Raw genomic sequence first — 17,459 nt, 5'->3', positions numbered from 1 at the left:
AACCCTCAATTTTAAAATGAGCTAGGGATCTAAAAACACATTTCTCCAAAGAAAATATACAAATGGCCAACAAGCATGTGAAGAAATGCTCCGGGTGCCTCGAGGTGGCTCTGTTGGTTAACAGTCCCACTCTTGGTTTCAGCCCAGGTCAATGATCTCATGGTTCATGAGTTCAGGCCCAGCATCAGGCTCCATTGTGACAATGCAAAGCCTGCTTGGGATTCTCATTCATATTCTCTCTCTCTCTCTCTCTGCACCCCACCCCCCACTCACGCTGTCACTCTCTAAGCTTTAAAAAAAAAATGCTCAATATCACCAATCACTAGGGAAATGCCAATAAAAACCATGACATACCACTTCAGACCTACTCACTACAAGAACTATAATCAAAAAGACAGACAATAACAAGTGTTGGCAAGGAGGTGAAGAAAAGAATCCTCCTATGCTGCTGGTGGGAATGTAAAATACTGCAGCTAATTTGGAAAACAGTTTGACAGTTCCTCAAAAAGTTAAAAGTTTTCACATGACCCAAGAAGACTGAAAACAAATGTTCATAGCAACATAATTCATAATAGGCAAAATGGGCAAACAACTCAAATGCCCATCAACTGACAAACGATAAACACAGTATGTCCACACAATGCAATATTATTTAGCCATAAAAAAGAAAAGTGAGGGGCACCTGGGTGGCTCAGTCAGTTGAGCATCTGACCTCGGCTCAGGTCATGATCTCATAGTTGACGAGTTTGAGCCCCACATAGGGCTCTGTGCTGACTGCTCAGAGCCTGGAGCCTGCTTCAGATTCTGTGTCTCCCTCTCTCTCTGCCTCTGCCCTGCTCATGCTCATGCTCTGTCTCAAATATAAATAAACATTAAAAAAAAATTAAATAAGTGCTGATACAAGCTACAACATGAATGAATCTTGAAAACATGCTAAGAAGCCAGACGCAAAAGGCTATGTGTTGTATGATTACGTTTATATTTAATGTCCAGAATCGGCAAATCCACCGAAACAGATAGCAGACTGGGGGATGCCAATGGCTGAGGCACAGGACAAATGGAAAATGACTGCTAATGGGTATGGGGGTTCTTTTTTGGGTATTGAAAAGTGTTCTGGAATTAGTGATGTTTGCACAATGTAGTGAATTAACTAAATTCATCGAACTGTATACTTTAAAAGAATGAATTTTATGGTACATAAATTATATGTTAATTGAAAACAAAATTCAGGGTATGAGCCACTGTACTTGGGATACTTCCTGCAGACAAGAGACAATCAATAAAATGAGCTAATAATTCACTCTGGAATAATCCCAAAAGCAATGTGCAACTGTAAGGAATAGTAAAAAGATTTTTTAAATATTCACAAAGAGTAAAAGATAATTTGGAGGTTAGTGATGGTAAATTTTTAACTTGAAACTACAAAAACAACAGCTTTGTTTATTCACATCTATCCAATGTCCAGATTCCATATAGCATATGGGTAGACATAAAAGAATTAAGAATCAACAGAAGGGCGCAGTGGCTCGGTTGGTTGAGTGTCCGACTTCGGTTGGGGTCATGATCTCACAGATCCTGAGTTTGAGCCCCGCGTCGGCTCTGTGCTGACAGCTCAGAGCCTGCTTCGGATTCTGTGTCTCCCTCTCTCTCTGCCCCTCCCCCGTTCATGCTCTGTCTCTGTCTCTCTCTCTGAGATAAAAAAAAAAAACATTAAAAATTAAAAAAAAAAAAGAGAGAGAGAGAGAGAAGTTCTGAGGCATATCAAAACAAATCAAACCCCTTTGCTGAGCTTCACAGCCAGTTTGCAAACCAGGAAAGAAAATCAATCTTGTTATTTCACATACACCTTTATTTGCCACAAAAAAAACACTTTTCAACTGTTTCCAAATACCAAATGCACCCTCTAAGGATGAAAATTTGTCAATAGTAAGGATATTCAAAGCATACACACACCACTGGTTTTAGGCAATTCCAAAAATAGGTTTTGTGTGATGAAATAAAGTATAGCCTCCAAATGAGTTTATGCAGAAGACACTGTTTTGGATAACAATATCATCCCTGTTAAGGTGATTTAAAAAACAATATAGTTGTTTTATAGTCATTGGTGAGTTCCACAATGGAATCCTCAAATAAAGGAAACATTCCTCCTCTGAGCTAAGGACAGAAATGTATTATAAACCCCAAGGTGCCTAACAAAGAGACCCCACTTTAACCTGCAGTAGAAAACCTTACACCCTACCTTTGCAAAAGTATCACCTATACATCCGCTACATGAATCACAGACTGTAGTTTAAATAGACTTAAACAGTTTAAATTCATTCTCATCCTTTGCCATTTTTACTTGTTTCTCATGAAAGAAATGCCCGTCACATCAAAATGAAGCAAAAATTTGCCACCTTCTTCATAAAGCCTTCCTATATCATCTCAAGAGATTTCTTTCACTTCTAAACACTCATAAAACTTTCTTGCGCAACAATATGGTATATTTTGCCTTGTACTATTATTGAATACACCAGATCTTCTCTATGTACTAAAAGCTCCTGAAGGTCAGGGTAACTTACCCAATACTTTTGTCTACCCAGTGTCAGGTACAAATTTAAATCAAATAAGTACTCACCTAACTGCCTTTCATTCCTAAAAACAGCATTAATACAAGCAGCTACAGAATTAGGTGGGTGCTTGGAAGTGGCAAGTCCCCACACATGATGAATGCTTAATTCTCTGAAAGAAATTACAAGTCATCCAGTGTAGCCCCATAAGGCTAAAAAATATTTTTTAAATGCCATTATTCAGACACTTCCTAGAACTAACTGCTCCAGCTACAAGCACATTTGAGGGAATCAGAACAATTTGAAATGACTGTGTAAGTTAAAAAGACTTATTATGCTATCCTTTTTCAGCCAAGCCAGAGCTAACCTGAAATCAACAAAACTTTCCCTACACTGGGAAGAGCTTTTTGAGAATACAGCAAGGATGAGGAGCAGCCAAGCAATAGTTTACAACACACCAAGCAGCAGAGAGAGAACCTCAATCTTCCTGGAATATGGACTACCAAAGTCCCAGAGGACATCTCAATAATCACCTGGTTACCAAATACCCATTTTGATCATAATCACTGTCTGAAACTGCTACTAATTCCAATACAAGTGAAACCTAATAATAGAAACAAAACACCTCCACAATCCCAATGCATCCCACCAAACAGCCCCCCAAAATAGAAGAATTTGATTTTGGAAATAAATGAGAATTCATTTTTAACCCAAAGACTGCTACCAATTAAATACCATTTAGAAACCAAATGACCCTAAAGCACTAAGACAATCAGTCAACAGAATCACATAGAAGGTTAACTGTTCAGAACCAATCTCATTAAAATAAACGAGGAAACGAGGAATTATTACATTTCCTAGTGACAAAGTAGTTGCCTTTTGCACTAAGAATCACTGCTGGCCTTTTTAAGTATAGAAAGTTAACACTACAATTGATTTACTTAGAACGCTTCTCTTAAAGAAATTACATATAATAAAAAAGAAAATATGAATCCCAATTAATTGATTTTAGCTGGGAGACTATCAACTGTGTATTACTGCTCTGCACTCTGGACTTTAAATACCTCCTGAACTTTACTACATTGAAAGTGGAAATTTGCATTTAAAACTATGCTTTAAGAAAACGGATGACCAGATTAAAATCCTCCTTCAAAAAATGAATCAAAATTTGATATTCAATTCAGATATTTACCAGACTTTATTAGTCATTGAAGGGAAAAAAAAAAAAAATGCTGTCAAGCAGCAGTAAGTAACCACAAACACTAGCAAGGACGGATAAAAAGGGAGCCTGAGGCAGAAGGCAAGGATTCAAAGCAAACAGAATTAGAATAAGATAAACAACTCATTAAAACCATCTTAACTAACAGTAACTTTTAAAACAGTAATCTTTTAAAACCTAAAAAGCCCCACTGAAAAAAAAATCATGAAAAAAGTGAAACAAAAACATGAAAAAGTCTTCAAAATGATTTCAGTATATTCACAATTCTGAAAATTCATTAATTTCACGCTTCTCAAAAGCCACATGCCTTTCATATGATGGTTACAACTAATAAGTAATTCATAAAGTGCTTAATCTGACATAAAATTTTAGCAAACGTATGACAGGTCTGAAAAAACACAAGCAGAGACAGAATAGAATAAATGATAAATGACAACCAAAAGGCTTTCTAGAGGGCAGAGGTAGGCTTGGATTGGCAGAAAGAAAATTTTAAAATATATCCACAAGTCAAATTATACCAAAAAATTGATTCGTGCCTTTATTACTTACACAGGCACGTTTTAAGATGTACTTTTAACCTGTGGACAACCAAAGAGGTATCAGATACCTTAAAGCATTACCTATGTTAATTCTGATGATACAGTCTAAATCCTTAACAAAATTCACATGTATCTTTATAATGAAACACTGCAGAGATGGAAGGGCTTACATTCCCTAGGTAAAGGTTACCTTAGGTTTCACTTAAAGTTTCAGTTTTGCTTTTTAATCTATTACAGAAAACATCTCTTATGGGACACTGTAAAGGACATACCCTCCTGTCAAGCCAGAAAGCTCAAACACAAAGACACTGAGCTAACCAAGTGCTGTAATTCTTCCAAACTGAGCCTCTCCACACCCCCTCCACCCTTCCCCCCAACAGATATGTCTATTAAATCAGTGTCTGTTCTCCCCCTCGCACAACAAAGAGAACTTCTCACCGCATGAAATTGCCGCTGAATGGACACCAGAAAGCAGGATTTGCATAATTCCTTCCAACGAAACCCTGTCGGGAAGGAGGGGATGAGGGGCCCGAGCGAACGGACAAAATCTCCTAGATTCTGCTGTGGAAGACCTGGTTCCCAAGAATATTCCCCACGGGGGGAGAGGGGGAGGAAGGGGCTGGAATTCTGCGCCTCCCCGAGAACTGGGCCTGGGGGACGGAAAAGCACGAGAGAGCATTTCCCCACACAGCAGCAGCACAGAAGCAAAGATGGGGAAATAACAATGCTGGAGGACAGGAGAGTCAGACACAAGGATGGACTGGGGCTAGGGGGCGGCGGGCGGAGCGGAGACACCACACGGGCCACTTACTTTTTGGAGGGGGGTTAAATATATGAGTTAAGCCCTTATGGTCCCGCCGGCCGCCGCACAGAGGGAAACGGGACCTTGGGAGAGAAAAACAGACAAAACACACAGTGTGAGAGGCGCAGCTCGGCCGCCCGGCCCCTCCCGGGGCGCCCCCGTCCACACTCCCTCCTGCCCGTGGGGGAAAAAGCCACCCGAGGCCCGGGAGGCGGGGGGAGGGGGGTGCGGCGAGGCTCTCGGCGAGGCGGCGGCTCCGGTAAATCCCCTAAGGGGACAAGAGCGACCCCCGCTCCAGCTTCCCGGTCGGACCCGGTCCCACCCCCTTCCTCCCCGCCGCGCACACACCGAACACAAATACACACACACCGACCCGAGCGTCGAGGATTAACTCCCCGGCCGCCGCCGCCACCGCCGCCCGCAGAGGAAGTGCAGCCGCTGCCCCCCGCGGCCATGACACCCTACTTGGCTCGGTCAGGCGGACCCGGGGCCTGTGACAGCTCCGGCTCCCTCCGCCCCCATCTCCACCTCACGCCTCGCACACGCCCGAGCGCCGGGCGCCCGCCCGCCCGCCGCCGCGCGTGCACGCGGGGAGTGGGGCGCGCGCCGCCGTGCGTGGGGGAGGGGAAGCGCAGGAGGGGGAAGGCGCCGGCCAGAGCGGAGAAGGGGGCTGAGCCAGGGCCCAGCACGCCCCCGCTCCGCCCCCCCCCCCCCCCCCGCGCGCCCGGCTCCGCAGGACCGGAGGCGGCGCCCCCAGTCAAGCAGCAGCGCCGCGGGGCGAGTCTCCACAATAAGCCCTCGGCGGCGCCGGGCCGCCGGGCGGGGAAAAGGGGAGGCGGGGGAGGGAGGGGGCACGCGCTCCCGCCCGAGTGCCCGCCCCGGGGAAGGCGCGCGGAGGGGAGGGGCTGGCGCGCGCGCTCAGACCCGAGCGGGGGAGAGCCCGCCCGGAGGTCGCGCGCGCCCGCACTCCGGGGGGTGGGGGAGGGGGACGCCCGAGCCAAAGAGGGCGGGCGGGCCGGAGCAGCAATTCCCTCTGTCCCGGCTCCCTCCCTTGTCCGGGGCAGCCGGTGGCGTGGCGGCCCGAGGGCCGGAGGCGGCAGGGGGAGGGTCTCACCTACACAGTGAATGAGCTTGTGGCGCCACGAGTCCAGTTCTTGCCGAAAGCCGCGTCTCTCAACGGAGCATTGCTGCCGCCTACACACCCTCGCCATCTTCTGCCGCCCGCCCGGCCCTGCCTCCGCCGCGGCCCCGCGCACGCCCAGCCGCGTCGCCCGGGGCCGCGCACGCACCCGCGGCCTGGGCGTCGCGCCTCCCGCCGGGGGCGGCGCGGGGGCAGGGCCGGCCTCACCTCGCCGTGGCCCCGGCGTCGTCCCGGGGGCGGACTGGCAGTGCGTCGGCCCGGCAATTGGCCCGGCGCGGGCGCTCGACTACGGTCCTTGCGTTCCTTGGCCGCAGCCGCCGCCTGCTCTGGCGGCCCAGCAATGCCCCTTCCGGGAGCAGGAGCTCGCGCGCCCCCCACCCCCACCGCGACCCTGCACCGCCTCCGCACTGTACCCCAAGGCCACGGCTGCCCTTTCCTCTCCCTTCCCTGGACTTTGTGTTTCTTAAACTAGCCCCAGTTATCATTTCTAACCTGCCTATCGCCCGACACCAACTGTTGCGAGTTCCGTGGTAACTGCTTCTCTAAACTTCTCGGCCGAAACTGCTCCTCTCGGGAGCCTGTTTAAAGAAGCCGAGTTAAGAGTAAATGCCCGGATGCCCGTGGAATCACATAGCCCCAAAGGTGTAAAACGTGAGAAGGGTGTAGTTTATTAAGTCATTGGAAGTCTTGGGCAACGTTCGTAAACACAGTAAAAATGGAAACCAGGCGTTTTAAATTAAACGAAAAACGAGGAGATTTCTACTAGCAAGGCTGATTGACCATAGGCGAAATTCTCAAAGTGGCAATATTCGGACCCCCTCGTGTGTGGAGAGAAGTTAAAGAAAATCGTACTGAAGTGAAAACAGTATTTCAAAATAAGGCTAAATTAACAATACTTAAAGCAGAGTGTTGGAAAATAGCATAATTCCATATTTCAAGAAAGGCTCGAGAAATATTTTCAGTGACCAAAGAGATTTTCTGGTGAAAACCTGGGATAATTAAGTCCCAGGACTTAGGACGCTACCTGTTCCGTTTAAACAATTCTGATCGTAATTACTTGATGTTAATGGAGAAAGAAAGAGAAAAGAGAAAATGGGACGAAAGGAGAAAGCGGGGGCTGACTAGAAAAGCAAAATTTTTAAATGGAAAATAGATCCCTCTTTACCAATAAGCCCAATACCCTAGGATTCTGGCCTCCTCCTCACTTTGGGTTTAAGCTTAAAGATGGTGCATTCCTGCTTTTAGATATTTAAATTTAAGGGGCGCCTGGGTGGCACAGTCGGTTAAGCGTCCGACTTCAGCCAGGTCACGATCTCGCGGTCCGTGAGTTCGAGCCCCGCGTCAGGCTCTGGGCTGATGGCTCGGATCCTGGACCCTGTTTCTGATTCTGTGTCTCCCTCTCTCTCTGCCCCTCCCCCGTTCGTGCTCTGTCTCTCTCTGTCCCAAAAATAAAAAAATAAAAACGTTGGAAAAATAAATTTAAACATGAAGACTTAATTTTAATTACTGTAGTAGGTAAATACTTCCAAGAATCCCATTGGTGTATTGATTTGTGTCTTTTCAAAGCAGTGGTCCTGGTTCCTTGAACCAGGCACTTGTGGAATGTGTCTATCCATAAAGAGATGGACTGGGGGCGCCTGGGTGGCTCAGTCGGTTAAGCAACCGACTTCAGCTCAGGTCATGATCTCACAGTCTGTAAGTTCAAACCCAGCGTCGGGCTCTGCGCTGACAGCTCGTCGCCTGGAGCCTGCTTCGGATTCTGTGTCTCCCTCTCTCTCTCCTGCTCATGCTCTCTCTGTCTCAAAAATAAATAAAAACATTTTTAAAAAATTTAAAAAAAAGAAAAGGTGGACTGATCGGGACTCTTGGGCAGAACTGGTTTGAGATGTATGAGTAGAAAGGCATCACTGCTTCCCAAATCTAACACCAATGATTATTCCACAATTTTCAAAAGTCCACGTTATTTCATTGGCTAAAGAGTGCTGTCAAATGAGCAAACTATTAAGTCAGGAAATATTGAATTTCTGTGTACACAAAACTATCCTGAGTGGTGAGGGGAAAGGACAAATATGAGATCAAAGATTGCTGAGGACAGGCACCCTGCACATGTGATGGATGGCAGGACATCTTTTATCTTCAATCCGAATCTTCTTTTCCTCACCGCTAGGTGGTAGGTTTGCGTCTTGCAGCTTTTCACCAAGTTTCTATGGCTTGGGGAGGAAGCATGCTTCATAGTTTCAAATAAATGAACAACAACACGTAATTCTAAAATGAGTTAATGAATATATTTTCCAGTTACCCATATAATCTGTTTAAAATGATTGAGCCAAGGGTAATACTTCCTCAACATAATCTCTTAAGGGGTCTCAGACATGCAGATTAAGAGGATCCTAGAGACTTCAGAGATCAACTCTAATTTGAGGTATGGAATTACAAGCCCAGACAAATAAAGTGACTTGACCAAGGTTGCATAGCTGCTGGGTAGAAGGTGCACAAGAAAAGCCAGAAGCCGGGGTGGGGGTGGGGGGGCAGGAAGCCAGATTTCCCAATTCTTAATTCAATTCTATTTCTACTACTCCACTTTGAATTGCAATTGTTGCTTCACTTATTTAAGTTGGGAACCAACATATAGTTGACCTCTCACAAAGGCCTATTTGGAAAAAAGGATGAGGGGGCAATAATAATAACTATCATTTATTGAGTAACTATGTTTAACATTGCAACTTTATTTCATTCCATCTGAATAACAATACCATGAAATAGGTATTATTTTTACCTACTTTTCACATTTTCCAGATTATAGATTCAAGACTCAGAGGGGTTAAGTGCCTTTGTCCAAGATCACAACGTTACCAAATGGCAGAACCAGAATTCTAACTAAGATCTCTCTGCCTCCCAAACCCTCTCATTTCCCTGCAAGTAGAAGCAGGACTCTGCATGCAGCAGATTCATTTAATTCCATGTGAGAGGTGATGTTCCACTGCATAGTTGAGCAGTTTGACAAAAATCTGAGCTCCTGTCATGTGTCAGGCAGTGTCCTAGACACTTAGGACACAAATATATCTAACACATAATTTTTGACTTCTAACTCTTTTGGCTACCCTGGAATAGAATCTCAGCTGCAAGCTTTTTCCCATTCTGGGGAGGATCGAGCAATACAACACATTGGTTAAGAGAGTAGAATCTGAAGATACAGAGAGACTGATTAGAATCTTCATTCCATCCCTTAGAACCTGTGTGGCCTTGACAACTTTTCTGGTCATCAGTTTCCTCATGTGACAGAGGATAATAGTCTACAAGATGGAGATTGCGTGAAGATGAAATGAAACAATCGTGTACCATGGCTGACACGTTGTTAGCATGAAATGACTATCAACTCTCATGATTAGGCTCCCATCTGTTTGTCCAGTCTACAGGATGACAGGAAACCAAGATGCTTGTTATAATATAAGAGCATGAAGGAGTAACAGCAATGACGTTGGCCTCTGAAAACAACATTCCCTGAGGCATATCCTCATTCCCAGAGTGAGTTTTGGCAAGGAGCACAGAGAATGACTATCAGAGAGTAGGGGGTAGCCTCTGTGAACCATAGGATTCATTGGTCAGAATTATAACAAGCTTGTGTCTGATTGGTTGTAGGTGGCTTTTAATAGGGAAGTGATGTCAGAGAAATGAGAGGATAAAATGGATTGGAGCCTTTTAAAGAAAGATGTCTCCTGGGGTGCCTGGGTGGCACAGTCAGTTAAGCATCTGACTCTTGATTGCAGCTCAGGTCATGATCTCATGGATTGTGAGTTCAAGCCCCGCGTCGGGCTCTGATGCTGTGAAAGCCTGGTTGGGATTCTCTCTCACTCTCTCTCTGCCCCTCCTCCACTTATGCTCTCTCTCTTTCTTTCTCTCTCAAAAAGGAAGCTAAAACTTGGGGCGCCTGGGTGGCTCAGTCGGTTGGACGTCTGACTTCGGCTCAGGTCATGATCTCGCGGTCCGTAAGTTTGAGCCCCGCGTCGGGCTCTGTGCTGACAGCTCAGAGCCTGGAGCCTGTTTCGGATTCTGTGTCTCCCTCTCTCTGTCTGACCCTCCCCCGTTCATGCTCTGTCTCTCTCTGTCTCAAAAATAAATAAACCTTAAAAAAAAAAATTTTTTTTTTAAAAGTAAGCTGAAACAAAAGAACCATAGCTTCTAATGAATTCCAATAAGTAACACTTTTGAAAGCACTCTTAATGGATGAGGTCTTTTATTCCTCACAACAACCCAATCAAGTATCCCCATTTTACAACAGAGCACAGAGAAGTTAAGTGATTTGCCCATGGTCACATAGGTTATAGTAGATTTGGATCCAAACCCAGGCAATCTGACTGCAGAGCTAGATGCTTAATCTTCACATTATTCTGCCTCCTGTACTATAGGGGACATGGGGCCTAATGTGAGGGACAAGGCCTGGTGGACAGAAGGGAAGCTCTGACCTTTGGTGGAACTACTCAGGGAGTGGCTCTTCTTGCTTAGTACAGATTTTTAAAGTTCCTTCCTTTTCAGTCTGCCTGTGTGCCCAGAAAGCTTTTTGACTTTATGTTATATGTTTGTCTGTGACATTTTTTTCCTTATAAAGTTGTATTGAGATATGGTTCACATACTGTCAAATTTACCCACCAGTGGTTTTCAGTATATTTACAGAGTTGTGCAACCATCACCACAATCACTACAGTAACATTTTCATCAGCGCCAAAGAAACTCCGTATGAGTTAGCAGTTACTCCCCATTCCCTGCTCTCCTCAACCCCTGGCAACAACTAGTCTACTTTTTGTGTCTGTGAATTTTCTTCTTCTGGACATTTCAGGTCAATGGAATTGTACAGTTAGTGGTCTTTTGTGACTGGTTGCTTTCACCGAGCACGATGTTTTTCAAAGTTCATCCACGTTGTAGCATGTGTCGATACTTCCTTTTTATTGCCAATTAATATTTCATCATATGGATGTACATTTTGCTTATCCATTCCAGTTGATGGATATTTTATTGCTTTCACTTTTTGACTATTATATGTAAAGCTGCTATGAATATTTGTGTACAAGTTTTTGTGTGAACATATGTTTTCACTTTTATTTTAAATATGAATACTCGGGGCGCCTGGGTGGCTCAGTCGGTTAAGCGGCCGACTTCGGCTCAGGTCATGATCTCAGGGTTGGGGAGTTCGAGCCCCGCATCGGGCTCTGTGCTGACAGCTCAGAGCCTGGAGCCTGCTTCAGATTCTGTGTCTCCACTCTGTGTCTCTCTCTGACCCTCCCCCGTTCATGCTGTCTCTCCCTGTCCCAAAAATTAAATATGAATACTCATTTGCATCATATCTATTTTGAAATAGTTTCAAATTATAGAAAAGTTGCTAGAACTCCTATATTCCCTTCTCACAGATTCCCCAATTGTTAATATCTTGCCACATTTGCTTCTGCTTTCTATGTATCTATATACAGTATATGCTTTTGTCGTTGTTGTTGAGTCTTTTTATGAACAATCTGATAGAAAACTACAAACTTGATTCCTTATTACCCCTAAATATCCAGTGTGTATGTCCACAGAACAAAAGACCCATCCACGTCAGGAAATCAACATTGATACAATACAGACCCCATGACATTTTCACTGTCTGTAACAACAATGTCTTTTTTCCTTTTCTAGTCCAGAATCCTGTCCAGGAAGTTACAATGAATTTAATTGCATGTATTTTCTTTTCTTTTCTTTTCTTTTTTTTTTAATTTTTTTTTCAACGTTTTTATTTATTTTTGGGACAGAGAGAGACAGAGCATGAACGGGGGAGGGGCAGAGAGAGAGGGAGACACAGAATCGGAAACAGGCTCCAGGCTCTGAGCCATCAGCCCAGAGCCTGACGCGGGGCTCGAACTCACGGACCGCGAGATCGTGACCTGGCTGAAGTCGGACGCTTAACCGACTGCGCCACCCAGGTGCCCCTTTTCTTTTCTTTTTTAATTTTTTAAATTTACATCCAAATTAGTTAGCATATAGTGCAACAATGATTTCAGGAGTAGATTCCATAGTGCCCCTTACCCATTTAGCCCATCCCCCCTCCCACAACCCCTCCAGTAACCTTCTGTTTGTTCTCCATATTTATGACTCTCTTCTGTTTTGTCCCCCTCCCTGTTTTTATATTATTTTGGTTTCCCTTCCCTTATGTTCATCTGTTTTGTCTCTTAAAGTCCTCATATGAGTGAAGTCATGTGATTTTTGTCTTTCTCTGACTAATTTCACTTAGCATAATACCCTCCAGTTCCATCCACGTAGCTACAAATGGCAAGATTTCATTCTTTTTGATTGCCGAATAATACTCCATTGTATATATATACCATTTCTTCTTTATCCATTCATTGTCGATGGACATTTGGGCTCTTTCCATACTTTGGCTATTGTTAATAGTGCTGCTATAAACATGGGGGTGCATGTGTCCCTTCGAAACAGCACACCTGTATCCCTTGGATAAATGCCTAGGAGTGCAATTGCTGGGTCGTAGGGTAGTTCTATTTTTACTTTTTTGAGGAACCTCCATACTGTTTTCCAGAGTGGCTGCACCAGCTTGCATTCTCACAACTGCATGTATTTTCAGTGTCTTTGATTCCCGTACAATTCCTCAGTCTTTCCTTGTTTGTTTGTTTGTTTGTTTTTATGACCTTGACAGTCCTAAAAAGGACAGGTCTTTCATTCTGTAGGATGATCATGAACTGGGTCTATGCAGTGTTCCTCATGACTAGACTCAAGTCAGACATACATTTGGACAAGAAAAAGCACAGAAATGAGGCTGGGTTCTCTATGCATCTCATCAAGGGCTGATGATGTCAACTCTTCACACCAATGTGATGAGAATTTTGCTCATCTGGTCAAGTGGTTTCCTCCACTAAAAAATCACCATTGTTTCCTTTGTACTTGATAAATATTTTGTAGGGACATAATCTGAGATTCTGCAAATATCCTGTCCCTTGCCCTACCCGTCAGCCTTAACGTCTATGAATCATTGCCTGAATTGATCATCACAATGATGATGATCAAGAAGTGATTTCTTTACTTCATCATTTCTTCTGTATTTTCTAGTTTACTTTCTAACACAAGAAAAAGTTTTCCCTCTTCCCCTTTCACCTATTTATTCATTACTTACTTTCTCAATATAGACTCATGGTCTCCTATTTCATTCAGTGTGTTGTAATGTATTGCTATAGTTATTTATTTTCATGCCCTACTTGTCCCAGATTTGCCAGTGGGAGTCACTTCAAGCTGACTTCTTTGTCCTGTTGGTATACCCCCATCATACTACAAACAATTTCCTTATTTTCGGGTACAACTCAATGTTCTAGGCTCATTTTGTGTTTTCCCTGCTTCAGCTCTGGAATCAGCCATTTCTCCACAGAGCCCTGGTTACTTTTGGTGGAGGATAGTATTTAGAAATCAAGATTTGGGCTCAATGTGTTCACTACTGGGATGTCATGGCTACTAGGTCTTATTAGTTGTCGGTGCTATGAAATACATACATATATATATGTATATATATATATATATATTCATCTGTATGTACTCACATATGCAGTTATTTCCACTTCCATATCTATATTTAAACATATTTAAACACCACGACTTTACACTGATGCATTTAATTCCAATCCAGTACCTCTGAATACTTGCAAGCCTTTCCCCCTTGACAGTGAGAAACCAAGCTCCCATATTTTTTTTTAAATGTAACTTTTTAAAAAGTTTATTTATTTATTTTGAGAGAGAGAGAGAGAGACTGCACAAGCAGGTGAGAGGCAGAGAGAAGGAGAGACAGAATCCCAAGCAGGTTCCATGCCATCAGCGCAGAGCCCAATGCAGGGCTTGAACTCACAAACTGTGAGATCAGGACCTGAGCCAAAATCAAGAGTTGGGACGCTCAGTTGGTTGGCTGAGCCAACCAAGCACCTCTAGGCTCCCGTATTTTTTTTATATTGACTTCAGTCTATTTATTTGCTTGATCCCCTCTGTATTTGGCAATCTCCTGATCACGCTGGCTACCTCCTTGGCCTGCTACCTCTACAAACCCTTTCCAAGATTGTCATCTTCTTACTACCCAAATGTTGTCTATGTGGCACACCACTACCCAGTGGATGTCAATTCTCCCCACATTGAGTGGCATACATTCTGTGGCATTCTAACCAAAATTCCAAAAGGAATTAGAAAAAACTTCCCATGGGGTCACCTGGGTGGCTCAGTCGGTTAAGCGGCCGACTTCGGCTCAGGTCATGATCTCGCGGTTTGTGAGTTCGAGCCCCACGTCGGGCTCTGTGCTGACAGCTCGGAGCCTGAAGCCTGTTTCAGATTCTGTGTCTCCCTCTCTCTGACCCTCCCCCATTCATGCTCTGTCTCTCTCTGTCTCAAAAATAAATAAACTTAAAAAAAAAAAAAGAAAAAACTTTCCAAAATTTATAAAGAAAAACAAAGATCCATGAATAATTATGATGTCAGTTTTTTAAAAAAGAGCAAAGGAGAGTATGTTAGACAAGGAGATGAGCAACCTGATCCTCCTTTGAGAAAGAACTCCTGGCCTGCCTTGCAGGAGTGTGATCGCTACATAGTCTCCAGCTTCAGGGTTAGCCTCAGCGCTGAGACTTATCTTGTCCAAGGTCCCATCTTACTGGGGCTGCCAGGATATGGTGATTAAGGGTTAGCAGCTTATAGCCTGGCCATTTCAGCCTGATGCTGGCCACTGACAGTTAGCATATGTCAACTTCACTGGGTTGGCTGAGGCTTTGTCCACCTGCATCTTTGTTTGATTACTTTCTTTGCCCAATTCTGCTCCCCCAACCCCACCTCGCCTTCCCTTTCATAGATGCTAATCCCTAATAAAACTTTTGCATCCCAAAGTCCATCTCCACTTCTGCTTCCAGAGAATCTGACATGTGACAAGGAGACATTCACTTTGAGATATTATAATATAAAGCCATAGTAATAAAATTACCATGGCACTAGCATAGGAAGAGGGAAATCATGGAAAATAGGGTATTTGTGGCCGCAAATGTTAAGAAGAGCCTTTTTTCCATAAGCCCGTAGAATCATATTCTATGTTGATCTTTATGTGGATCCATTTACCTGAACACTTGGTATTTTGTTCATCTGGTTTTCAGGAAAAAAACAAAGAAGCAAACAGTTCACTATTGTCTTTGTTAGGTGAGTGTAATAAAAAAAAAAAAAAAAAAAAAGAATCACCAGAAAGGAGTTATTTATAACTAGATAGCAAAGGAAGGTTGTTTCCATGGAAAATTTGTTTCAATTTTTAAGCCTGTAAAGGTATAAAATGCATCTGAGTTAAGCAAAACGAAAGTGTTCAAAACCAAAGGAAATCCTCAAAGAAAAGTTTAGGTTTAGTAATAAAAGGAAAGTTTGCTAAAATCACAGAAAGTCCTCACTGAGCTTCGGCAAAATGTGCAAAATCCATATCTGACACTTTTGCCATCTAACAAAAATGGCTCCTTCCTACTGAGCAATCATCTAATTTGTTTCATTTCATCTTTGAAAGACTGGTTATACAGAGCCCACTGTGTACCAGCTACCCAAGCAAATGGATGACTTGTTCTGGTCAATGAACTGATTGTAAGAAGAAGTGATCTACACGACTTCCAAGCCAGTTATTTTCATGGGTCTGAAAATGCAGGTGCAGAGTCATTAGAGATTTAAATTATCTTCAAGTGTGGAAGCAGAGCAGTTAGAGCCGGGTATGGAATCACATCTACTCACTCCTTATACAATGGTCTTTCTTCCTTCCTTCCTCCCTCCCTTCCTTTCTTTTGTGTTTATTTATTTTTGAGAAAGAGAGAGAGAGAGGGAGAACGAGTGGGGGAGGGGCAGAGAGAAAGAGAGACACAGAATCCAGAGCAGGCTCCAGGCCCTGAGCTGTCAGCACAGAGCCCCATGCAGGGCCCGAACTCACGAACCACGAGATCATAACCTGTGCCAAAGTCAGACACCTAACCAACTGAGCCACCCAAGCACCCCTACAATGGTTTTCCAATGCTGGCTTCCAAGAGTACTGGATGTGATATGATATGATATATCATATCATGATATATCATATCATGATATATCATATCACATCATATCATACTAGGTTATTATAAAAAGTAGTTTCATCATTGCAGGTGAATCTTAATTATCTTTTTCAGATAATACAATGAATATTACTACAAAAAAAAAAGCCACAAAACAGGTGTCTTAAGTGCCTATCAGTGTAGGGGGAAAAAAATCAGAGTTATTTATATGACTTTGTGAAATAATGGTACTATTTATTGAGTGAGGATTCAGAGCTAAATCCTGAGCTAGGCACTTTACCTGCTTTATTTTATTTAATATTTAAAACAATTCTACAAAATAGGTACTATTTTAAAATCTCATTTTAGAAATGGGGAGAATAAAGCACACAGGGTGTAAATGTCTTACACAACAGGTAGATGGTAGATGGAAGAATCTGAACTCAAGAGATTCTAGTAATTTGGTTTTTATCTTTTTCACTGTAGTGTTTCACAGATCAAGGTAAATGCTAGTGTGGCTTCATATGTAACTATAAGATAGCCAAACCTCCTTTTTATTTAGTCTATATCAATTAAACACTGTGCTATTGACATTTAACAAATGCTTACCCACTAAGTCTTTGAAGTTCTACATCATTTAATTGGAATGGTTGTATCTTCAGAGAATAAAAGCTCCTGGACTGACTAATAACTAATCACTAATAACTAAATACAGTTATCCTTGAAAGATGATAAAAGCATTCAAATATATTTGATAATTCCACTAACCGATCCACACTCTTTAAAAAAAAATCCCATTATGGGGCACCTGGGTGGCTCAGTCGGTAAGCATCTGACTTCAGCTCAGGCCATTATCTCATGGTTCATGAGTTCAAGCTGCATCGGGCTCTGTGTTGACAGCTCAGAGCCTGGAGCCTGCAGCCTGCTTCAGATTCTGTGTCTCCCTCTCTCTCTGCTCCTCCCCCACTCACACTCTGTCTCCCTCTCTCAAAAATAAATAAACATTGAAAAAAATTCCCATTAATAACTTTGATTTGTGATTTCTCCTTGAAATGCCTTTTCATAAGTTCAAATACTGTCATTTGTCACCAAAGCCGTGTTAATACAGAATGTCTTATACAATTACATATGCTTATGACTTACTATTTTGCCCACAGCAC

General features: G+C 43.3%; 1 protein-coding gene across 7 annotated transcripts in view; it reads right to left on the bottom strand.

Annotated features, from left to right (window-relative positions):
* The window catches only part of LCOR (ligand dependent nuclear receptor corepressor), a 138,898-nt gene extending 131,886 nt beyond the window's left edge, over positions 1-7,012 (bottom strand). The window contains exons 1-3 of one of the 7 annotated variants that reach the window (XM_045040505.1): positions 6,224-6,378; positions 5,119-5,192; positions 4,746-4,810 (exon numbers count right to left, since the gene is read on the bottom strand). In XM_045040505.1, coding sequence (XP_044896440.1) covers positions 4,746-4,791 — 46 coding nt within the window. In that variant the 5' untranslated portion in view covers positions 4,792-4,810; positions 5,119-5,192; positions 6,224-6,378. Of the gene's footprint in view, positions 1-4,745; positions 4,811-5,118; positions 5,193-5,478; positions 5,773-6,223 lie in introns of those variants that run through there. The other 6 variants (XM_045040506.1, XM_045040507.1, XM_019813627.3 and 3 more) reach the window with 6 other exon arrangements.
* Positions 7,013-17,459: the final 10,447 nt, after the last annotated feature.

The sequence above is a fragment of the Felis catus genome, chromosome D2 (genome assembly GCF_018350175.1).
Source record: "Felis catus isolate Fca126 chromosome D2, F.catus_Fca126_mat1.0, whole genome shotgun sequence".
Taxonomy (NCBI): domain Eukaryota; kingdom Metazoa; phylum Chordata; class Mammalia; order Carnivora; family Felidae; genus Felis; species Felis catus.
This window is presented reverse-complemented; position numbering and strand designations above follow the sequence as displayed.